General features: G+C 35.9%; 1 protein-coding gene across 1 annotated transcript in view; it reads right to left on the bottom strand.

Moving 5' to 3' along the window:
• The window catches only part of ABCA13 (ATP binding cassette subfamily A member 13), a 169,957-nt gene that overhangs the window by 43,692 nt on the left and 100,794 nt on the right, over positions 1 to 25,471 (bottom strand). The window contains 7 exon segments of the mRNA XM_030964165.1: positions 2,822 to 2,937; positions 5,542 to 5,719; positions 6,349 to 6,403; positions 16,022 to 16,130; positions 22,472 to 22,559; positions 23,510 to 23,628; positions 25,175 to 25,247. Of these exon segments, the coding sequence (XP_030820025.1) occupies positions 2,822 to 2,937; positions 5,542 to 5,719; positions 6,349 to 6,403; positions 16,022 to 16,130; positions 22,472 to 22,559; positions 23,510 to 23,628; positions 25,175 to 25,247 (738 nt within the window).

The following is a 25,471-nucleotide window of genomic DNA, read 5'->3' as shown; positions in this document are numbered from 1 at the left end:
CTAAGAAACGAGTAAGACTTTCAGACTCCTAAAGTTATATGACGTTCAAATGCAGTCTTTAAAGCTGGGGCCAGTTACACCTACATTTCTGTCCTCTTTCTCTTCCCTCAGCTGCAGTTGCAATTTAGTATTTTCTAAGTATAAAAGACAGAACAGTTTGGACTGCTTAAGCATTTGGACTAGAAAACACCTCTCCAATCATCTAAAAGAGAGAAAGATGCAGTTTCATTTTATTTTTAAAGGAAGTCATCTTTAAAGTAGCACACTAAGAAACTCGATTGTTCTTTCGAACACACCCTCTTCTCTTTAACTTTTTAGTATAACTGGGCTATTTTTATCTTCGTTCTAGATCAGAAAATCCACACAAGTGTATCCTGAAGAGAAAAAGAAAATTTTAAAGGAAAAAAACAGAGATGATGATGGCCTGCAGATGAATGAGGATTATATGCACAGTACTGGGGAATAAAATGGCCACATTAGGTTTCATCACATTTTTGGTGTAGTTAGGCTGAATAAAGGATAGATTAGGAAGAGTGGAAACTGTGAAGTTTATCAATGTCCTTGAGACATTCTAAACTTACAGACAGCTATTGGATCTTTAATATATGTTAATGCACATTGAATACACAGATTTTCTTGTTAAAAATCACTGCAACATCTGTTATGTCAGCCAAAGCTGAACAGTACAGGAGGGATTATATTGAGCCGATTGAGCTGCATCTGCAGTCAACAAAATAAGACCAATTTTCATTCAATGACTTTTTTTTCTGAAATTTTCAAAGTTTAACTCAATGCTTTGATTAAAATAATGCCAATATAATTGGCACTTGATAGTACACTGTGGGCAGGGCCAAAGCCCATAGCACACCAGAAAAAAACCTGTCATGACTTCAGTAGATATACAGCTCTGTACTGTGTGCTTCAATTGCCGCTTGGCTAGGGTTTCTATAGAAGCCTATGCCTCGCTATATGACAGCAACTGGATCACAAGAAGGATTCAGTGGTTGTAAAGCTAATAAAAGGTGTAAGATTTCATAGTGTGAAATTTTTGCACTAAGACTGGTTAGAATTTGTGCCCTTAACTTGAAGGAATCACTTGATGGAAGTGCAGAAGGAAGGAAGTGAGGGTGGTATGCAAGAAAGATACAGAGAGCAGGAAATTATGAACTTTGTATGTTTCATACAAGCTATTTACAAAATCCTAGCACCATGACCTCTAGAATAGTTCGTGCTAGTTTGGCTATTCTCATCCAGGAAATAGGAGCTCAAATGGGAATGATAAGGAAAAATGATAAATAGAATTATGCAAGGAATTTTGGAGGTTTTAAGGTTTCACAAGAAAGGATTTGGCTTGTTTTGGCTTGCAAAAGGCATTTGATGAAGGACAATTATGAAGTATGGTTCTGAATAAACTTAGGCTAGAATTTCCAAGAAAACATCAGGATTTGAGGATACCTAAACAGTTTCTAAAAAATGAGTTGCTGGAGGCACAAAACCTTGAAAACCTTGAAAAATTTACTATATTGCTCCTTGTTTTCAAGGAGCAATATAGTAAATTGGGGGGTTTTTTGAAGGGTTCATCTGAGACTCTTACTGGAATAGAACATGACCTGATCTCGTAGAAGGTCCTTTCTTCTTTCCTTGCCTACCATTCTCTCATTAAGTACCTATACTTCATTGTCTAAACATCTGTCCTGTAAGATATGCACTCTTCCCTACAAGGGTAGCAACACTCAGTTGCTTGAAATAAGTAATAAAATTCTCAGAAGCCTTTTCCTTTAACAATTCATCTTCAGCATTTCTAACATCACCTAAGTCAGCACATGGGAAGAGTTATGAGTCCCACTCTGAGTTGAGTTCCAGTATGTTTCAACAGACCTGAGGCTTCTGTCTTTATATAAATAAATAACTTCAAAACAAAACTCTGTCAGAAATCTTACCCTGAAATCATGGTGTATTACAGAAGCAGTACATGTACAGCAAAACAACTTTAATTCTGCCCCTCAAGTGACACAACAGAACAGACTATTAATATAATTGATCCCAGGGCTGAACAGACTTACTTTTATAGACATATCAATTTTTTATTGAACCCATTATTTTAACCTTCTATTACAGGATTGCTTTTGGTTGTTTTTTGTTTTTGTTTTTTTTATCCCTGTTTGTTGCTTGTTTGCTTGGGGCTTTTTTCAGGGTTTTTTCTGTTGTTGTTTTTTGGTTTTTGTGGTTTTTTGGTGGTTTTTTTTGTTTTGTTTGTTTTTTTCTTGCTGTTGTTTTTCATGTGAAACTAAGCAAGAAAGCATGGTAGAACTTTCCTCTCTCACAGTACTATTGGGAGACAAAACTCCATCCACCCCAGTACTTCACATTGGACAGACTTCTCATTGGAAATATAAACTCCTGGAGCTATGTAGAATTACAGAAAATTGTTAGAGCTGTAATAAAAGCTGTTGCTTACCTTCTTGATGACATTCTGCACAGCTAAGCACTGAAATTCTGACCTATGTTAATATTCCCTCATTTTCTGGAAGATAACATACAATCAATTCCTAACAGTAAACTACTGTTATACAGGCTGAGTATCTTCTAAGAGGTTTGCACTCCTTTTTCTTTTTTAAATGTGTGAGTAAATCTTCCTCCACTTTTTGTGTTTAATTTTCAAACTCACATTTCAGCCTGTTTTCTCACTATGCTTTGGTGAATCATAATCAGTTACAAAGACAGAAAACCATGTATCCAGCAGCAGGTGCAAGCTACATCTAAAGATTTCTGTTTGTTTCTTGGAACCTGTAATTCCATAGTAGCATTTCCAATCACATACCCAAAGAGTATCAGCAGGAGAACAGTGGCTGCCAAGTTCTTTCGGAAAGTGAAGGCTGATAGCTGGAAGGCACTAATAACACCAACACACAGGGTGACTGGAATCATGTAAAACAGCTAGAAACAGAAGGGAAAAAAATTGAACAGGTGAGCATCTCTTACTGGTCTTACCTAAATTGCATAGGAGGGTTTTACAAATTAACTTCTCCATACATTCAATACAATTATACTATAAATTAGGAGGAAATAGGCAGAAGAGCTTGGAGATTTGATAGTCTGCACTTGCAGTGAAACTGCCCCCTACACATGAAACAACCTGACAAGATAAAATCTGACTACAGAATATCCCCCTTAATCCTATTTTTATTGACCTTTCCAATACATGCATTTAACAAGCTGACTCTTCCAGATAATGAGTCCGTGTGGGGCCATTGCTCCAAAACATCAAATTACACTGTGAATACAGAGACTTGGTTTCAGAAACATCAGTTTCACTGATTGGTGTGGCATTCATGTGGGAGAATAATAATGATGCAATTTTAAAAGAGATTTTAATGAAGGACCATGTGTGCTGATGCAGCAAATTACATCTTTTATTGCAAATATTAAAAATATGTAAAAGCATTACAGCCATTAGGCAACAGAGAAAGCAGTTTCTCTCTTTAGTCTCTTGACATAATGGCAACCAATACTTAAGGGTTGCAAGGTGGGATTGGTACAGGAGATTCATATCCAAGTATTTAAGAGAGAGGGGTTCTGCTTGCAAATAACAACATCAGAATGTGGAGACCTGTGCTCAGCTCCATTCTCAGTGTCTGCCTGCTCTGTGCACTGAACCTGAGCTCACTCACTAGGCGCTGACTGCCTCCATTTCTGCTTATGTAATTTTAGCTTTAACCTAATAGAACTGAGATTCTGAGATACAACTGCAATAGAGGCTACAAATCAAGGTCTAGCTAAATATTCAGTGTAGAAGAACAACATACTGTTAAAATTAGGCTTTCATACTGAAGTACAGGGAAAACCTGTTCCAAATTAAACCAGAGGCCACCATGTCTTTGCTACTGGGAAAACATACTTTTTTTTTAGAGAAGGGCAATGGAGTAAAATGTAGATGGATGCAATGTTCTCATTCACAGTGTACCTTTTCTTTGCCATATACAAGTATCATAGCATACCACCTATAGATATATGATTCAGTTATCCTGAAGCTGTTTAAAAATATTTTAGAAAAGTCACAATGCATTTGAGTCCCAGTATTTTTCAATAGACCTGGAGCTTCTGTCTAGAAATAAATCAATAATGTTAAAATCAAATTCTATTGGAAATCTTACCCTGAAATCATGGTATATTACAGAAGTTGTGCATGTACAACAAAACAGTTTTAAACAGCTTTAATTCCACACCCCAGTGACACAAGCTTAATCTGAACAAAATGTCTTTATTTCTCTTTGAATTTTCCTAGCACTTACACTTTTTCCATTTGTTGAACATAGTAATGAATATCATTCATGCCTATAAATACAGTAAGAACAGCCTGATTCTCATGAGAGCAATTTCATAAATCAAATACTTCTGCAGGCCTAGTAAAGATTCTGCTACCAGTAATACAGGACACAGCCTGTAATATTTAAAATATGTGGAGGGATTTAAAATTTGACAGTTCATATATTCATGTGTTCAGTGTTCCTTTAATGATCTGTAGCACAATTAGCATTTCAAGTAATGTCTATTCTTTCCCACATCATGATTGATCATGCAGTACTGTGTTGAATTTGTAAGAACATTTTGAGAGATTGGCAGAAAATAATGAGGAGTTGACTTTGCTCACAAGGAGAAACCAAATGATGAAGGACTGTTTTTAACCAAGCCTTCTTATCTGAAGCAGCAGCAAAAAGATTGACTGCCCAAGTAAATAACGTTTGGAAAAATGTGCTCTTACCCCAAGATTGCTCAAGTGTGAAAATTCTGATTTCAAGCATGGATGGGTGAAGATCTAATGCTTCAGAATTAGAACGGTCTAAATGAAAACGGTGTTCCAAAAATTTCTGTTCCTGACCAGGGTGTCATAGAATCCAACCTAAATGTTGGAAAGGACCTTAAGAACATCAGGTCCAACCATTAATCCAGCACTGCCAAGTCCACCACTAAACCATGTCCCTCAGTGCCATATCTATATGGCTTTTAAATACTTCCAGGGATGGTGACTCCACCACTTCCTTCAGCTGCCTCTTCCAGTGTTTGACACAAATAAAAGGTACTAATCATAACTATCTCTCATATTATTCACAACAACACATAACATAATTATCCCTTAAAGAAGATGACTAGTATTGTCAGTTTTCTCCACTAAATTGTGAGGTTTTGCCGGTGCATGGCAAAATTCAAAGCATAGAACTTCCTGCTATGAGCTGCTATGTGGAAGCCTCTTTCTGTCTAGGCTTATTAGCCAATTTCCTTTTATTTGTAAAATAGTGCACATAGTTAAAGCCAGCAAATAAAAAAAATAATTTACAATTCAACTTTGGGAAGCAAGGAACACAATCCCTGCCACATTAAAGTAGGAATGGTGTCTTAATGTTTGTCAGCATGTCAGCCAAGAGCTGTCAGTGCACAATTCAATCTCATTCATTGTCTTGTGACCATAACTCCTTTTGCTCATTTATAAGAAAGTATCCTAAAGTGCATACCTGAGCACATGCTGCCTCACACAATACATACCATATCACAGCAGAAGTTCGCAAGCCAGTAAGTTTTGTAACCCAGGCCTGTAATGTGTTGCAAGCGTTTTGTCCCAGATACTCTGTCCTTCACTATGGCAGTTCCAATGGATGCAGTAAGGATGGAGAAACCCAGCATGATACACAGTGCTACCCCACACTGACGAACATTCTCCATTCTAGGGTAAAATGCAAAATAGTGCAATGAAAACACAATGGGGAAAACCCCTCAAATGCTAGCATTTTTCAGGCCAACCTCTCACCAAACACTAGACATTAGGACCTTAATCCTGACGGCAAACACCACAGAATCACAGAATGGTTTGGGTTGGAAGGAACCTTAAAGGTCCTCTAGTTCCAACACCCTGCAATGAGCAGGGACACAATGTCTCTCCACTGTCAACATCTAATTAAAGAATAGGAACAAGATGCGTTAAGTTACAAAACTATAGATGAGTTACAAAGCACAGCATGTGTCTGAGTTGTAAAGTGAAGCTTATGCAAATATATCCCCTTTACAGAAAACTATAATTTAAACCCTCAAAATCATTTGAAAAAGCTACCCTGTTTAAAACTTATGACACAACCAGCATAAATTCAGTATTTTTCTTTACAAAATACTGCAACTATTTTTGGTATAAACAGTGGACTTTACAGACAGACCACGCTAAAAAATGCTTCACTCAGTACAACTGAATTGTGTCTTTCAATTCACAGCATCTATTCCAGGAAACATATAGTCTTATTTAATTGATGGTTTTGATTGTCTGCTGATTGCTGCTGTGAAACCTTTCAAGGGTTTGCTCACATTTTGTCCTCATCCAACAAGGCTCCTCCATATGGTTGGCTGTAGAGTGTTATCCCTGTGAAAAGAAAAATAAATCATGAAATAGTAAATCTTAATAAGGACTTCAAGTTCTGGAGTACACTGTTAACACTCGTTACATGTATGAATAAAAAGGCTAAATATTTAGTAATCAAAAGAAAGAGGTCAAATACCAAACACTGTCTCCCACTGAGTGATTTCCAGAGTCTGGAAGCACTAAAAACTAATGAATAAACATAAGTAGTAGTGCTTTTCTGTGTTCTGAATTTGGGAAATTGATTCAAAAATGCGGTATATTGCTACAGAATCTACATCACAGAAGAGACCAAATACAAAACCTAAAGTAGAATTTGTTCATATACCTAATCTTCTGGAGTAAGGTAGATTGTTACTGCAATTTATACACTTGATTTAGATTTTAGATTAGATCTTTCAGCAATTTTTAGATAACAGATGTTTTGCTGAGAAAAACTGTTAAGCTAAGCTCACAAAAGGAAAAAAAGTCACACCTTTGATTGAAACTGTAGAGCTCTACATTAAAAATGTGCCTAGTTTGGGAGACCTTGAAAAATCCTGAGCAGGCAATGAAATCTTAGGCTTATTTTGGTTCTTGGTGCAACCAACCTGTAGCAATCTAGCAAAATTAACTTTGGAATTGGAAGGTAGTTTATGAACAAACACTGTGTCTTTTTGCTTCTTTTCTTTCCAAGCAAAAGAAGAAAATTTGTGGGGGGGTGAAGATGCAAAAACATTGTTGCTGCAAAAGTTGCCATTCCACCGGACTTGATGCTGTTTGTGACTTATCTCTGCAGGTGTGCCTGACAGATGTGCCAGCTGTGCTGGTTTTGTGCTGGATGGAATTAATTTTCTCCACAGTAGCTGGTGTGGGGGTACATTTTAGATTTGTGCTGGAAAAAATGTAGATAACACAGGGATGTTTGTGCTGCTATTGCTGAGCAGCCCTTGGAGCCAAGATATTTTCTGCTCCTCCGCCACTCCACCAGTGAGGAGAATAGGGGTGCACAGGGAGTCGGGAGGGGTCACAGTGGGACAGCTGACCCTGACTGACCAAAGGGACACTCCATACCATATGGCATCCTGCTCAGCCTGTAGCACAGGGGAAGAATGAGGAATGGGAGGGATGTGTGGAGTGATGATGCTTCCCTTCCTCAATCAGTGTTAGGCATGATGGGGCTCTGCTCTCCTGGGAATGGCTGAGCACCTTCCTGACCACAGGAAAGGGTGAATGAATCCCTTGCTTTGCTTTGCTTGTGTGTGTGTGGCTTTTTTCCTACTTATTAAACTGCCTTTATCCTAACCCATGAGTTTTATCACTTCTAATATTCTCTCTCACACACCACTGGGGCAGGATGTGGCTGTGTAAGTGGGCCTGAAGTTAAACCATGACATCAGCATTATTTGATTAGTGTCTAAATAAATCTATGCTGTTCCAAATTAAAACAAAGAAGTCCTAACAACAAAGCTTAGTCCTAACAGCAATTATAATTTTTCCAGTAAGTTTGGAAAAGATATAAATTATTGGTAGCCTTACATTGACTCTGAGGGGCACCATTTAATTGAATTTATTAAAGTCCAGTTGCATAAAGACGACAAAAAATCTTCATTCTAGTAACAGGTGAAATTTGACTAAGCACACATTTATTTTGCCCTTTTAATTTTTCATTTCTCATCTTCAAGCCAAAGTAATCTAAACATCCCTAAGTCACTGCATGGTAAAAAGCTGAAAAACAGGATGATGATTAGCTCACACAAAATTTGTACAAGGTAAAGATTTTTCAAATAACAGCTAAATGCAGTACACTGAAGCCCAATGGTAGTTAGAAAAACAAAAGAAGATTCAAGCCAATAACATTTTGATGTATCACTAGTAGATACCTTGCTATTTGTAGAAGTCTTTCATGTCATGCACCTTCAGGGACTGTTTAAAATTTTCCTTTGTTTTTCTTTTAAAGCATTAATTTTTTAAACTATTGCTGCTATTTGTTCTGAAGCAAAACAGGCATATCAAAGAAAATTTTTTCCCCACTGGAACCATGGAATTTCCATTTATGTAAAGGAGAAGTAGCATGACAGAAAAAAAGTTTTGCTTAGTTCCCAGAAAGTTTTTCTAGGCTTCTCGAATGATTGAATAAAAGTGGGCATATTAGAAGAAATAATCATAAAATATGCAGAATTGGATGGGACCCACCAGGATCATTAGATCCAACTCCTGGCCCTGTACAGGGCACCCCAAGAGCCACACCAGGTTCCTGAGAGCATTGTCCAAACCCTTCTTGAACTCTGTCAGGCTGCTGCTCTGACCACTTCCCTGGTGATCCTCTTCAGTGCCCACCCACCCTATTTTCCTTTAGGATATCAAACCTAAACCTCTCCTGGGTCAATTTCAGGCAATTCCTCAAGTCCTGTCACTGGTCACAAGAGTGAAGGAATCAGTACCTGCCTCTCCACTTCCCCCTGTGAGTATGCTGAAGACTGCAATGAGGTCTCCCTTTAATTTCTCCTTCTCCAGGCTGAGCAAACCAAGTGACCTCATCTGGTTCTCATAACACATCCCCTCCAAGCCCTTCACCATCCTTGTGGACTTCCTTTGGGTGCTCTCTAATAGCTTAATGTCTTTTTGTATTGTGGCATCCAAAACTGTATATAGTGTTTAAGGTGAGGCCACTCCAGTGCAGAGCAGAGCAGGACAATTCCCTTCCTTGCCTGGCAGCAAGATCTCGGGGGGAGCTAACAAAACTTTCAGATTACTGCATTGTTATTAAACAAAAATCTACAGCAGTTGACTTGGGTTCCATATGCAGAACTGCACTGCTTTAACTTTCTTTTCTATTAACATGCAGAATAAAGGGAAACCGTGAAAAAAAGATAATTGCAGGGGAAAATAAAAACTCATGACATTAAATAGTATAATGCTCCTTGCAGTATTGTATCATACAATACAAATCAAAAGTCTGTTACACTGAATTAACTTCCTTCTATGGAATAATCACAAAAACTAATCACACATCTTAAGAGCAGCAAACATTTTTGACAGTCAATTTCCATTCAAATCATGTAGATGAAACAAAGGATTACATTTTCTTTTAATTTACACTCACAACTGAAATTAAATTTCACAAGGTTGTGGCTACAAGTAAGAAAAGTATGACTGCTAAAATAAGTTCAGTTGTGTTTAGAATTCAAAATTCTGCCACTGCATTAAATGTAATTCTTGTCTTTCATTCAGTATTTTAAGTTTCTTCAATTAGTCTGGGGCATGACAATCTCTGAATTTGATACTTTATTAGTATAATGATTTCTTCACCCCACTGGCAAAAAAAAAGATGATTTTTGGATAGAGCCAACAAACTGGCCTGTAACTCATGGAGGAAAATAGTTCCCTTGAACTCCAGAAATAAGTTATAATTTATTTTCAAATGCCAGAACAAACCGACAGAATTAATATATGGTATTTGCTAGTATATGTATTTTTTTATTTAAAAAACGATTCCATGTACTTTTATAACCTCTATCCCTTCCTACATTTCTTCTAACCACCTAGACCATCCTTTTTTACACATATCTCTGTCCCAATACAGCAGTTAAAATGATGCAAAATGTACTTATTGATACTTTCTTGCCTTTATATGCCTTCTTACTATGCAAAGCTGCTATAATGAGGCTCATGAAGTTGAAAACTATCTGCCACGTTTGAGGACTTAAAAACTATAAATGAGAGATAAACTAAGAAGTTCTAAATTATAAAGCTACTATTAAACAGATGCTTCTGGTGTTTATGCAAGGATTTTTTTTAAGGACTGTACTTACAAGCCTTGTGTGAACAGCCCTCAGGGCAAATTTTACCATATCTGTATTCACTAGGGAAAAGCAAGTTAGGCAATAACACCAAATATGATATGATTCAGCACTAACTCTCTCTGCTCCTTTTCAGAAATTTCTCAGTATAAAAATTATGTCTTCCACATCTGCAGATTGCCCTTATATTCTCCTGGCTTAATCACAACAAAAACTTTCTTTATCATCCTTAAAACATCCTTCATCTATGTCCTCAGCATGCAGTTGGTCACATTCTTTTTACAGTGATCACTTAGGCTTTTTTATGGGCAGAGGTGAAAAATTGTAACAGACACTCCTTCCAACCTTTCCAAAACCAAGCAAAAGCAATTCAGGAATGGGAATATATTTTCTCAGCTTTTTTTTCAGCTATGAAGCTTCTCTTTCTTTCTTTTCTCTGTTGTTTTGCCTATAGTTAACTACATTTTTGGTGTGTCTTTTTTTCTCCCTCACTTTTGTAATTCATTAAAGGGCTCAGTTGTCATCTCTTGTATTGCTTGACAAAAGACTTTGTTTTTTTTATACAACTGAGAACAAAGGCATTTTTATCAGTCCTGCAAGTCACATTACTATGGAAAAAAGAGGTGGGAGGTAGTCAGAACTTTACAGTTTAACTATAAATTTCAGGAGTAGCACAGCTGGGACCTAAGCAGGAGAGTGTATTTACTTTGAAAATGACACTAGGAGCCCCATGCTACATGCTTAATAGTAGAAGAAGCAGTAAACTATTTATTGTACCTCCATTAGCTCCTGTATGATTTCCCTTTTGTATTCTCTCTTCCAGGTGGAACAATCCTACTCCTTTCCTTACCTTGTTCTTGATTAAACAAATTTTAGATTCTAACTTGTTAAAAAGACATTCCTAACCTAGTGAAATAAATTCGTCATAAAATATTAGAAGGATTGTAACATCTTGTACAATAAAATACTATACCTCTTCATTCTGGATAGGAAAGCTCATAGGAAAAAGGAAAATGAATTCACATTCGACAAGCTTGCTGTAAACATTCTGCATCCTGCCCTGTTGCCATTCAGGAGCTGCACAACTCAGGACACCTTCCCCTATATCAACATCTTACTAATAGTCTTCAATCTGTGCCTTCAAGAGAAAGTGCTCCAGATCTTTTACCTCACATCTACACACACTGAGCCTCTGTCAGAAAATAAAGGCATGCACAATTTGGCATAACTTTAGAGTTGGATGTTTCCATACTGTACATGATAAGGAACAGAAGACATTGGTAGTCCAGTCCATCCCACTTGGGTGCAACTTTCCATATAAATATACTTCAAAATCTGCATTTTTTCAGTAAAAATGAGGAAAGTGATATGAACCCAGCAATACTTTTTCAATATCAGTTGGAGAAATCTAGATTGAAAAAACCTTAAAGGTCTTCAAGCTTGTATGCCATCACTGTAGATTAGTCAGAGTTGTCCTTAGGTATATTTTCTGGTTCTGCAATGTATTTTGGGTGTGTCTCTTTGCACTCCTTTGTAAACTGTCTGTAACATCAAGCTGAATCTTGCATACATAAATCAGCTTAGATCTGTGCTACTGATTCTAAATACCCTGATTGTGGCAGACTTGAATAGAAGACCAATCTAGCTTTCCTTATTCAAGACATTTTATTTCAGATTAAATAAAATATTATGTATTAGAAAAATTGAGGTAGTATATATATATATATATATATATATATATATATATATATATATATAAAATTACAATTGATATGGAGGATTTCACAGGCAGCACCATCATTAATGGTTTCTATTTTAGTTTCCCCCACTAACTAGACATGGTTAAGAAGGTTACATCTAAAGGCCATTTCACAGTTTTCTTTGTAATAAGGTTTAAAGTTATAATTTGCAAAGCATTCAGGAAACTTTACAGCCACTTTCCACCAAAAATTCAGTTGAAAATGACTGCCTTGATCCCTTCTGCTCTTTTGAAGATTTGAATCTGAAATAAATGAGGATGCTACATGAAAGCTACAATGAATCCTAGTAGGAAAGCTTTTTTAAGAAATCAATGACTTCGGTATGAATCCTATGACGGGGCAGCTGCATTGCAAAAGGCCCTTCTATACTGAGATATTTTGTTCTTTGAACAATGATGTAAGAACTTTTTTGACCGCTCTACTTTACAGGCAAAATTATAGATGACAACCACTCCTTTTTTCTTTATATAGTCTTACCCTAAGAGTGAGATTATAGTCCTTCTCCTATACTCCAGCATAATAACCACATTCTGACTCAATATTATACAACTAGGTGTGAAAAATAACATTTTTACTTGATCAAAATTTCTTTCTTAAGCTTAAGCAAAAAATATTGCCTTTAAGTTTTTTATTCTTCTTACTTCATTATTGCATTTTTATGTGCTCACAATTACATTACTTAGTTGCAAGAATGCAGCATTTCAGAAAAAGATTAGAAAACATCATTTATATAAGCTTGAATAACAGTCAAAGGTGAAGAGTTTGGACAAAAATCCAGCATATCTTACTTTCATTGTTGAAGAGTTTTACTAATTTTTTTTTAAAACTGTCTATTAACATATTCATTTTTATCATCTGTCACTGAATTTATAACCCTCTAGAAAACAGAATGCATTTGATTTCTTCCACAGTTGAGACAGATGACTTTTTCCCACAATGGGATGAGACTTTCATGATGATGAAGGTAGGGGTGAATATCCACATGACAGAGAAAATTATATATTTTTATACAAGAAGTATTACTGAACTGCTGTTCCAAAAGAGACATCTGATCCACCTACGACACTAAACTGACATAAACTGATTGGGCCAATTTCTGTTTCTCTATCTAGTTATGAGCACCTCCAGCTGGGCACACACATTTTCTTCAACAGACACATCACTATTTACATGAAAACTACAAGAAACAAACATTGTAACTTTCCAAGCATCCTCACAGAGAAATTTACCAATAATCCCAAATTGTTAAGAGACGGGAGAAATCTCTATACTTGCAGAGAAAGTATTTGAAGATCAGATTACACAATAGCAAAAAAGACTGATTTTTAATCACTAAATAGATATAATTTCCTGCTGCTGCATGCTGAAGATTCAGTATCTTGGACTGACAGAACAAAAAGTAATATATCTTTTCAAAGCTTTTTGAACATATATAAATCCCTAGAGATATAAACCAGGGCAAGGCAGCATATGTCCTCTATGCTCTTGGGTAAATTTTTTCCTTCAAACTTTCATACCAAATCATAAGTCTATATTCTCTGTATCCTCATGACTGCAGAAAACACATTAGATAAAAGCAATTAGCCTCCTGCTCAGCTCCTTTGTATCAAAACCTTTCACAAACTTGGACTAGTGCCACTGATCTCCATTGAAAGTTACTGGATCTGTCCTTGTGGGCAAAGCAGGTAGAACTCAGCATGTGGTCTGTAATGGCTCTTCCCTCCTCTAAAGATCTTGGGAGAACTCCTACTGGGTTCATGTTCAAGAAATACGCACAGGATATCACTGCAAAGTGAAAGGGTTTCTAAAGCTTTTGTACGAGCACTTAAACAAGTGGTTGATCTTGTTGACCTTGCTCAAAGTTGTTTCAATATCATAGTTGCTGCTATTGTTTGCATCCATAGCAATATTCTACTCTACTGTAGTAAGCTTCTTTCTGTAAAGTAATATTATTTTTTTTTTGTGAAGGAAGAACGGACTTTGTCCTTGCAGTCCCTTTTAAAGACCAAATTATTTTTATATCACTTAAAAGTAATGTAGAAGCATTCTGTTGACAGGAAAAAATTTGTTTTGTGAAATAACATGTCATTAATGCAAGGCAGAACTACAAAGCCATGTCTCTGCAACATCTTAACAAGCTTCTTCACAGCAATTTCCAGCAATATTCTAGAACTGACCTTGCCAATAAACAGAGTTTGGAAGAAGAAAAAAAAATCAAAAAGAATAGATTTCAGTCTTGGAGCACATATGTGGTCTTCTGACTGCTGACTTACAGGACTGCACATAACAATTTGAATAACAAAAGCATATGAATAGCTCTTCTTTGTTAGAACAGTATCCTTAAATAAGAGAAAGTTAAACATCAAAGTGAACTGAGTTCAGGTGATCCACACAGCACTGGAAAACTGTTGTTTAGAAATAGAATATACATATATATTGGTCTCCACAAATAATACACACATATACATGTGTGTACACACACAAACATGAGTACACAAACAAATACATATATACAGACATCTAGGTAGGTAACTTGACCTATCTTCCCAAGATTTCTGTCACACTTCCCTCTGCATTATACCTCCAGAGCATGATCAGTCCATCTTCATTGCACTTCTCCAATAGATGAAGAAATAAATAAATGACTTTCTAGTTCTTAAGCTCTACTTCTGCAGGCAGCTAAGATATTCTGCTACAATTATACAATGAACCCATACTTGTACAGATGCCAGTACCAGACTTGCATTTCTTAAGCACAGTTGTGCTTGTTGTGTTTCTGTGTCATGCAATACCAAAAAATAAATCATTCCCACAATCTTTGGGATAGCTATCATTTTCTCTGAGTGTAAGCAGGACAGCAAACCCTGATTCTCCATGATAGATATAAAAGTAAGGGTACACAAACATTTAAGTTCCAGAATGAGATATCTAATGGTATAGAAAAAGAAGCCAGCATCAGTAAGACTCATGAAGTGCAGGGAAAGTTCATTAAAAATTGATTTCTATTAAAAATTTTCGTTAAAATATCTGATTTCATTCCATTCAAAGTTTCTGTGTAAACATATTACCTTTGATCCATTCTCATAATTCCTTTAGAAAAATGAAACCCCAGCCATCGTGAAACCAAGCCATTACTCTTTTTTCTTGGACATGCCAGAAAGTTTTCTTAATGAATCTCTGGTTTTAGATTCTCAGGATTCCTTCCCCATTTTCATTGATTTTGTCTTCTTTCTTCATTACAAAAACACTTAAAATCATTTTTCCACTACAGAAAACCATCCTAATTTTACAAGAACTCTTAAAAATGGTAAAAAGCTCTTTTTAAGTTTCCCTAAACCAAATTCCTATTTAACAGAATTTTTAAGAATGAAAGGAACTAGAATTAATAGAAGTTAACACAAATTTGTGAAGTTAATCAAGCCCTGATTTCAAACTAGATTTCCACACCCACATCATCTGTGTTAACAGCTGAGTCTTTGGGAGCAGTCATTTTTTTAGATGTCAGTTCATAAAATTTTTACTTTAACAAATTTTTATAAAGTTGAGTATATCTGATTCAGAGAATTCACATGCCAGATATATTAATTGCTCTTTTGTTTTGTAAAATAATGATATACAGTATCCTTGAGTAACAGAATAATGTGAAACACCACATTGTTGTGTGAATTTATAGGCTAATCTGGATTTACTCTAGATATTTATATAAGGAGATATAGCAAAGTGTCAAAGAAATTATAAATTCATAATCTGTTGTGCCTTAGTCATGCTATTTAAGTAAGCCCTAGCAGCAGTTTCAGAGGGACTAACATCCCAAACTAATTTACACTTGCTTATTCCGCAGGAATGTCTCTGTAAGGAACTCACATGACATGTTGAGATTTAAATTAAAATTTTACCTTCCTGTGTGCTATATTCTCCACAAAAACTTTCTTTGTAAAATTTTCATTTTACAGTCCTCCAGAGAAATTGAACTCTGAAATCCTACTGTAAACCAAAAAATTTTCATACTTATAATTATTATACTTTATTTTAAAACTATTTTCCAAAACATACGAATATATACAAAGAAAAACTATTACCATACTGTCTCCAATCCACATTAGAAGGTAAATTCAGCCACAGAATGAAGTTATTGAGTTCATTTAAGTAGGATGGCAGTGAATGGAAACCTTTTTGGTTATACCACACCTGGAAGAAAGAATAGAAAATGTCAATCAAAAATTAGTTCAATCTTCATGCTGATCTGAAAGTTCACATACCTTTAAGAATTGCATGAAGGATATCTAATTCTTTTGTTATGACATTTATTTATAGAAAAAGTCAACCAGGCACAACAGAATTGGTTGATTTGCGTAAGTCTTTCAACAGCATGCAGTAGTTTTCTATTGTTGGAGCTGTACACATATGTTTATTACTAAATTGAGATTCTCTGATTTAATGGAACACTATGTCTCCCTTCCTCTACACACATGTGGTTGAACAAAGAGAGGGATAAAAATGTGAAAATAACACCTGCTACTTTGATTAAAAATGCAAAAAGATGAGTAAAAGTATTGCTTAAGTTGGAGGAATAATTGAAATTCCAAAGAGACTTTTCTAAATAATACCTACATATGACACACAGCATAAAGTATCTAGGAACAGAATATTCTAGAAAGAGGGGGAAAGAAAGAATCAAGGAAGCACTGTTTACAAGGGATGAAGCTGTTCCACAGACAGAGCTGTTCACTTTGCATTGTGATTCAGAATTCAGCATCAGTGGCTTGTTAAACATGGAGGAAATTGATGCAGACAAACCTTAAGGCAGACAAGACAAGCCAGTCTATCTGAGGAACAGGAAAACAATTCTGTTGTAACATATACTTTATCTTCAGATCATGCAGATTCATCCTGACTTGATAAAGTACTCTTAATCCACACTTCTACTTGCTAAAACCATTGCTGAGAGCTTGATGTGTCCCAAACCCAAATATACTGAGGTTTGAGTTTCCTCTGCAGTTAGAAACTGATTCTTATCAGCCATTACTGTTAATCGTAGAATCTATATTATCCATAATGAAAACTAAGTCAAATTATTATGGATGCTTATTTTCAGTCTCAGTGATATTTAAAACCATATGATTACTATCCATTTCTCATATCATAGCACCCTTTCTTCTCCCCTTTTTTTTAAACAGTTGAAAACCTCCTAACCTTTCTGTCTTTGATATCAACTGTTTGTACTCTGTATTTTGTACATCCTAGGTAGGGCAATTCTCATTGTCTCTCTGGACTCTGAATAATAATGCAAAGCAAACAGGGTTTAATATGCATCTTTTTTGACTTAACGCTTCTCTTCTAAGGCTGCAGTTTTCTTAATTTCATCATTTCTAGAATTGCCATCTATACAGTTACATCTTAGGAACTTCCCTAAAGATTCTCTTATCATTCCTTGATGCTTTTATCATTTACTTGCAGATGATTCTGCCTTTTTTTTTCCTTTTTTCTTATACTATCCAACCACAATCCTTACTCGGACCCTAGTTCCAGACTCTGATTGTTTTTGTGACACACTCTCCTCTATATTTCCCAGTGTAGGCTGCCTTATCTTCAGTTCTGTTTCCCTCTCTTAATAATTTTCTTCTGATTAATTCTCCTGACTACTTACTTGTTTGAATCTCCACATTTTTGTGAGGTGAGGTTTACAGTACTCTGTAAACCTCACCTCACAGTCTGTTTTATTTCCTCCTATCTATCCAAGATCATAATTCCAAGAACCACTCTGAGGTCCACTGTCATTTCTTCTCTCATTCTTTAATCTTCTTTGCCACAAGCTCTGTTAGCCATTTTGTAAAAAATTAACAACTTTGACCTGCCATTATGCTTGTCTGAATTATCTTTCACATTTTCTACTCTTCTTTATGTGGCATTCCCAACTGCTTGAAATCTCAACAGTATCATCAAATCATCAAGGTTGGAAGAGACCTTTAACATCACCAAGTCCAACCACTAACCCAGCACTACCACTGTAACTCCTAGAACACTAAACAACATCACCCAACCTCAGATCCAAACACTTCTTAAACACCTCCAGGGATGACTCCACCAACTCCCTGGGAAAACGATTCCAATTTCTGACCCCCATAACAGAGATTTTGATATCTAATCTCAATCTCACCTGTTTCAGCTCAAGACAATTTTCTTTCATTCTCTCTGCAGGTGCAGCAGAAGAGACCAGCCACTACTTCACTTCAGCATTCCTTCAGGGAGTTGTAGAGAGGAATGAGGTGCCCCCTGAGCTTCTTGTTCTCAAGACTTAACAAACCCATTTCTCATAAGACATTTTCTCTAGACTTTTCACAAGCTTTGCTACCCTTCTTTGGATACGCTTCAGCACCTCAGTGTGATTTTCAAGTGCAGTACAGCCTCACCAATGCTGAATATAAGGTGAAAATCACTGCCCTGGTCCTCCTGGCTATGCTACTCTTGATACAGGCCAAGATGTCACTACCTGGACACACATTGGCTCATATTCAGCTGGTGGTCAAACAGGACCCTCAGGTCCCTTTTCTGCCAAAAATCTCTCAAGCCACTTTTCCTCCCGCCTGTAGCACTGCATGGGGCTTCTGGGACACAGGTGCTGGACACAGCATTTCACCTTATGGAACCTTGTGCAGCTGTCGTCCGTCCAATGACTGAGTCTGTCCAAGTCTCTCTGAAAAGCCTTCCTACCTTCAAGCATATCAGCACCTCCATACAGCTTAGTGTCATCTGCATATTTACTGAGGATGCGCCCAATCTCCACATCCAGATCATCAGCAAGGATGCTAAGTAGGACCAGCCCCAAAATGGAGTCCCAGGGAACATGGCTAGTGATCAGCCACCAAGAGGATGCAGGACCACAGCTCTCTTGCCCAGACATACAGACAGTTTTTTAGCCATCAAAGAGTCAGTTATCCAAGCCACAAGAAGCCGGTTTTACAAGGAGCATGCTGTAAGAGAGAGTGCCAAATGCCTTTCTGAAATCTGGATAGACAACATCCACAGCCTTCCCCTCATCTGGTAAGCAGATCACTTTGTCATTGAAGGGCAGGTTGGTCACACAGGACCTGCCTTTCATAAATCTACATAGGCTGTGCCTTATCCCCTGGATACCTTCCATGTGCCATGTAATGTAATGGCACATGGTATGCAAATGTCTCAAAGCCCTATGTCCCCACATTTAAAGAAAAGAAAAAAGAACAAAAACCTAACGTCTTCTCCTCTTTGCAAAGTCATGAAATTCCTTTGTTCTTCTCCAGTTCAGTTCATGCAAATTATTCTATAAACTAAGTCTCCCATTCATTAATCAACAAGAGTGTTCTTTAACAAAAGGTAGTGAAAGAAAACTTAAGATTCATGAGGAAAACTGAAAATCTTTGCTACTTGCACAGGAGATCCTGCAGTGCAATCAGGACAAAAAGACAGAAACAAGTGATCAAGGGTAACCTGTCTTTTTCGCAGCCCCATACACCCATATCCAATTCTATCATTTTTTGAAAGGTTTTCACAGAATACAAAGTTTTACATACATACATAATGAAACTCCACTGCAATTGTGTCTGTTGCATTGGGAAAAAAAAGGCAATTAAAAAAAAAACCCAAAGTAAAATTCTGACAATACATCCTCATTTAATTTAGGCAAGGGAAAAGCCTCAAATGTTCAAAGAGCACCTCTGAAATAAATTAATGCAACCAGTATTGAAATTAATGCCACAATAGGGCATTGTGTGTAACAATACATTTCAATATCCAACATGTTAACTGGAATTACCCTCCAAGCTGCATTATGTAACTGAATCAAACCACGAGGAAATAACCAAATGGATATTAATTTATTATAAACAGGAAAAAGAGACATTTAAGGCTGTGCATTTCACCAGAAGTTATATTTAAGGTCTTTTTGCTAAAGACTTGTTTCTTATTCAAAATTATCAGCAAAGGCAAAATATAAAAAAAGAAAATGTACTAGCTCTAGCTGAAATACCTTTCATATTTCTTTTGTGCCACACAGGTAATTATTTACAGAGGGCAGAAAAGAGCTGAGGAATAGAAAACTATATACATCAATATAATTAATTTTTAATTTATTCATAGTTAGGAAAATACTTTCCCAAGGAAAAACACAACCTCTCACCACATCAGACTGAAGTTCTGTGAATTCATGCTTTACATTATTACATAATCTTTTACTTGCCATTAATATTCCAGAATAAAGCTAGACTGACATTTCAGATAACATATGGCCTATCAAGAAAAAAGGATAAGAAGGAGCGGAGAAGTCCCTCAGCATTGCTGGACCAGATTAATGATTGATATTAAACTAGAAAGTTGTAATTTTTTCCTCTGGACACTTATACAATTACTGTACTGTAAAGCCCCAAGTCCCAACCTTTGGGATTGGAAAAATATACACTTCCAAATGACATGTGAACAGAACAATTTGCCTTTTGGCAGTATTTAAAATTACCACATTTCATTATGCTATAAAAAACAGCAACTCTGAAGCTATTATGGAACAATTTTTTGGCCATAATATCAAAGGAAGCCAAAGAACATACAGTCGAGAAAACACAAAAAATTTGAGAAGTTGTGCTGTTGTTACATAGCACCGATCATCAATGAATGCCAATAATCAATTGGCATTTAATCAGCCCTATTTGTCATGCTGTGGATATATTCTCCCTCTTGTATGCACATATACACATTCTTCATGTGCATGCATATACCATGAAGGTAGTAGATACAGCACAGTATGATTAGGTACAGTAAAATTGTTACTAAATAAATATTTTTAATTTGAACAAGGAAAATTGTTGGCTTTTCAAGTGCTGGAAAAGAAGGTATAAAGATTCAGAAATTTTCTAAAATGAAGTGAATCATACAGTAATTCTCTTCAAATGCAAATTTCTCATTTTCTTTCATACCAGGCTATGTAAATGGTACATTCATTGTCTCATGAACAGACCTGAAAGGTCAAAGTAAAAATCTGGTCATTAGTTACTGAAAGGTTAATGCAATAACTTGACATTGCATCCCTTGAAAGACATTTGCAGGAGATGCTTTAGATAACACAGTGCCCTTTATAAATTTACTCCACTATATGCTTTGGGTCTGAAATATGAAGCTTACTTACTAAGAATATAACTATAATTTATCCCTGTCCTGATGGCAGGTGGTGCTCTATACCAAACACACTAAAAAAAAAAGGACCACAGTGCAAGCATGTCAAAACAAGAATCTAAAATGATTAAAGATACACAGGAAAAATTGGAAGTCAGAAAAAAAATACTGCTGAAAACTTTCAGCTTTCTCATGAAGGAATGATGGAACTGGAGTTCAAACCTATAAAATATATGGGAATAAAAGAGATATTACAAATGACCAAAATGAAAATCTGTATATGCTCAGATTTGTGTATAAAATAGGAAGATTTCTAACAAATTGCATGGAAAAAGCATTAGAAACAGGAAGTTATTTTGCAAAACTAAGCATGAAATTACATTGGACTGGAGAAAATCTGTATTTTTTCCTTACACTTTCTCTCAAAATGGAATTTGGGATGGAGCTTACTTATGTTGTTCCTTGTTTTCTTTTTTTAAAGACCAAATAAAATCTATATTTACATTAAAATATTTAAAGGCAGAAACATCTTTCTTTCATATCCTAATCTAGAATCTGGAAAATGCACAGCTTCCTCTTAACAAATCTTTTTGCCTCAAATTCAAAACCAGAGGCCTCTTACTGATATGCATCAGTACTTCTCCAAGACTGCTCCTTCCCTACTTGTAATGCATCTACATTTGAATGAATCCCAAAAATCAAAGAAGGATTATTCTAAGCACAATTAGAATAAAGGGCTTTTCCTTAAGGCCTTTTGGTATGCAGTGGCCATGAGAGGTACAGTATCTCCATATTGTGAAAACTTGGGATGAGACCTGGAGGCTAACACGCACTTACCAATGCAGGGGATTTTATTTCCCTTAGAAGATTTTAGAAAGGTTCTTTTGAGAAAAGAATAGTGTGTTTGTTATGCAGAAGGAGCTGGTCCTGGAAGATGTCTTTACTCTTAGGAGGAGTGTGGTGAGAGAAATGAAGCAAAGTAAAGTATCCCTTGTAGGCATGAAAAGCATCAACAGCAACCCACTATCGTGAAGTTCAATGCACTTTGGCCAATTCTGACATTGGCTTTTTGCAGAATACAAAAAAAAATATTATTTGGCTGACTATCTAAAAGCAAGTTTTAAACTTAGATTCTAAAATGAGTTCACTTGGAGAAAACAAAAAGGTATATCATTTGACTCATTTAAAACAGTTTATCAAACACAGGAGATTACTTCAAGGATTATGAACAGAGTTAGATGATAAAAGACAAAGAATTTTTTTCCCAATTATTCAAGTGCAAGGATTTCATGTAATGATTTTTTATTTGCTAAGTGCTATGATGTCTGAAGCCTGAAAAAGTAATCAATACATACATATAGATGTGCACATGTACATGCAACTCTTACCTTAGCCAGAGGCTGAGATTTGGTGTTATTCAATTTTTTATCTTGAAGTTCAAATGTTTTCATCCCTCCAAAAGACCAACCACCATATCTGATAGTAGAAATTAAAGTAACAAAAAGTTATCTGCCTTAAGCTCTGCAGTTTTCTTGCAAGGGTAAAGTTGAGATAGCTGCAATAATGCTTTATTTTTCAACTGAAAGTAAAACTTCATCCCTCACAAATGCCTTCCTTTTTAAAAAGAAGAGGGACAATGTAGTTTTTAATCAGGTGAATATTATTGGCTTTTTTCCAGCAAAGGTATTCCCTTAGATAAGAATTTTTTCTTTCTGAAAGCTGAAATCTTTGAGCAGCAGCAAGGGTTGTGAGCAAGTGAGAAGCATCTTAAACAGCTTTATTTCTTCCTACATCATTCATATATTAGCTCAAATCTTTCATCCAAAGATGCTTACCTCTATTTATATCAAATCAGATGCACCTTCTTTTAATATATAAATGGCTAACACTTTCTTCCCCTCGATAAAATCATACATGGTCTAATATTTCCACTTACATTATCAGCAGTGGTTGAGTTGTACAGGCACATAAATAAACTTCAAAATACAGCAGATAACTTCTGTTGCAGATATCACAGGATATGAAGTATTGCCGGGGGCACACCAGCACTTTTTGCTTCAAAGAAAATATTAATTGGAGCATATCCACCTCTGTTTGATTGAGTCTCTGAGGATTGGAAATTATTTTGTTCACCTGGTTTAGATATGCATCTCTGAGATGCTGAAATAACTCACTACCTGGAAGAAACTCCAGAGTATGCCTAGAGGTGATCATCATGCAGCTGCTGGAGGAAATTCTGAGATGTGACCATTGATGGTGTTTCATGTTACCTTGAATTGCAGCCTAACTCTACACCTTGATAACAATCACCAGATAAAGACAATGACCCTTTATATTCTCAGTGACAAATGTCTATGCTTTTGATCAAGAAGGACTGAGGGGTTTATACACAAAGGATGAACAAAAGCTAGACATTTTAAGGTTACCTTGTTTTGTTGGAAGACCTCACTAAATACTCTTCCACAGGGAACCCTGAAAGATTATACAAAATATGTCCTTTCTTATTCTTCACATAGGGAGCAGGGGTATTGAAAGTTGGGCACATCTGAAAAAAAGTATACTTAAAGTAAGTAAAGCACTTTTTAAAAGCAGTGGCACTACATTTAGCCTTATTTTTGGATTTTGATGTAGATTTTATAGCATTTCTTTTTAACTCTATTTGCCTTTCCCAGCTTTAACAGATTTTCAATAAATCATGAATATTTTTCTGTTTATAAGGCAACTCAAATGACTGTGCCACCTACACATTAGAAATCTCTTTGATTTCTCTTGCAGCCCTGTCAGTCAGTTTGTTTTGAAAACATCAAAACTTGTATATAAGCTTAGGAATGTTTACAGCACTGAAAAAGGCAAGACTGCTTTTTTATTTGTTTTTCCTGAGAAGAAACACAAAATAGGCACCAGATAAATATGAGATGAAAGCCAAATCCTAATTAATGTTATAAGCGTCTAAAAATTTCATTGATGAGCTGAAGAGAAGAATAAAGGAAGATGTCTTCTAATGATTCAGTGGGACATTCTCACAACCAAAGAAAAGGTGACAGATACTATACTCAATTATCTCAGAAGCTTTACAAAGTACTTTATGCCAATCAACTGAAAAATTTTAATGCTTATTTGACATCTCAAACCTACAAAAAATAAAAATTCACTCTCAAAGATTGCTCTTACATAGCTCACAGAAAGAAGTTCTGCCTCCACTGTCAAGTGACTTTCAGTTTTCATGGCTAACAGACCTCTCACTGTGAAAGTTTCCATTTGTATTTTTTTCAACCTACTTGTATTTGAAGTCTCGGGTATTAGAGGCAAGCTTATTCCTCATCCAGAAAAGTAAAAAATAAGTTTCCTCCTTCAATTTTTCCCAAAACTGCATTGCTATATTTCATATGCAACTCTTATAAAGTTTCTTATAAATAAAAGAATTTTTTTCATAAGATATTCCTTTTTGGGGAAATACATTTGTCACCTCAGACACAGTTTCATATTTTTGTTTATTGCTCAACTTGGAGCAAGTCAGCAGGAAAAATAATTTGTTAAGAAGGTCAGAAATTCATTATGTTTTCCAAAATCCTTCATTTCTTGAAGCCTGTTGTATTTTGAAATCCAAAATCCAAACCACAAGCAAACTCTAACAATTAAACTTCATTCATGTGTAAATTCCCTGGTGGGTTCTACAAGCTAGGTTCACCCACCATTGCCTTTGAAAGTAGGTAGTCCTCCAGATGTTATGGAAGTGTTATGTTTTAACCCTGTTTTACATGGAGGTTTTTCTTAATCAGAATCATATAACATATTTAAAGTTGCACATCTGCTGAAAATAGTTCAGCTGTCTCTGATCATGTTATTTCAGATCAATCTATAGCCATTTCTAGCACACATATGTGTTCATATATATATATAAAAACAAGAATATTGTGTACAATTTCATTCAGTGAAACAGAAGTAAACCTCCAATCATAACAAAGTCAGACCTGTGAGGATTTATTGCCTCATGACTTTCACCAGCCCTTCAAAAACAGCAGCCAAGGAATTAGAAGTAATATACACACATACATTTTTTACATATGTAAGTAAATAAAAAAATTACATACCTCTTGTTCAGACACACATCTGCATGAATCCTGAGGTGACATAGATTCTGTCTGCCAGCATGAATTATTTTTTCTAATAGGAATAAATATAATAAAAATTATAACTAGGAAATGAGAGGAATATGTCACTTAACAGAAGAAATCCAGAGAGTAATGAGCAGACCTGGCATGCTAACACCTTCTTAGCATTTGATCACAACAGCAGCTGTGTCTAGAGTGATTCCAATTTTACTCACTTTTATCAAAGTTTATTTATTAAAAATATTTATATAGGCATCAAATGAGCTTCATGTATCA

This window comes from Camarhynchus parvulus, chromosome 2 (genome assembly GCF_901933205.1).
Source record: "Camarhynchus parvulus chromosome 2, STF_HiC, whole genome shotgun sequence".
Classification (NCBI taxonomy): Eukaryota; Metazoa; Chordata; class Aves; order Passeriformes; family Thraupidae; genus Camarhynchus; species Camarhynchus parvulus.
Note: the sequence above shows the minus strand (reverse complement) of the source record. Positions and strands in the feature narration are given on the sequence as shown.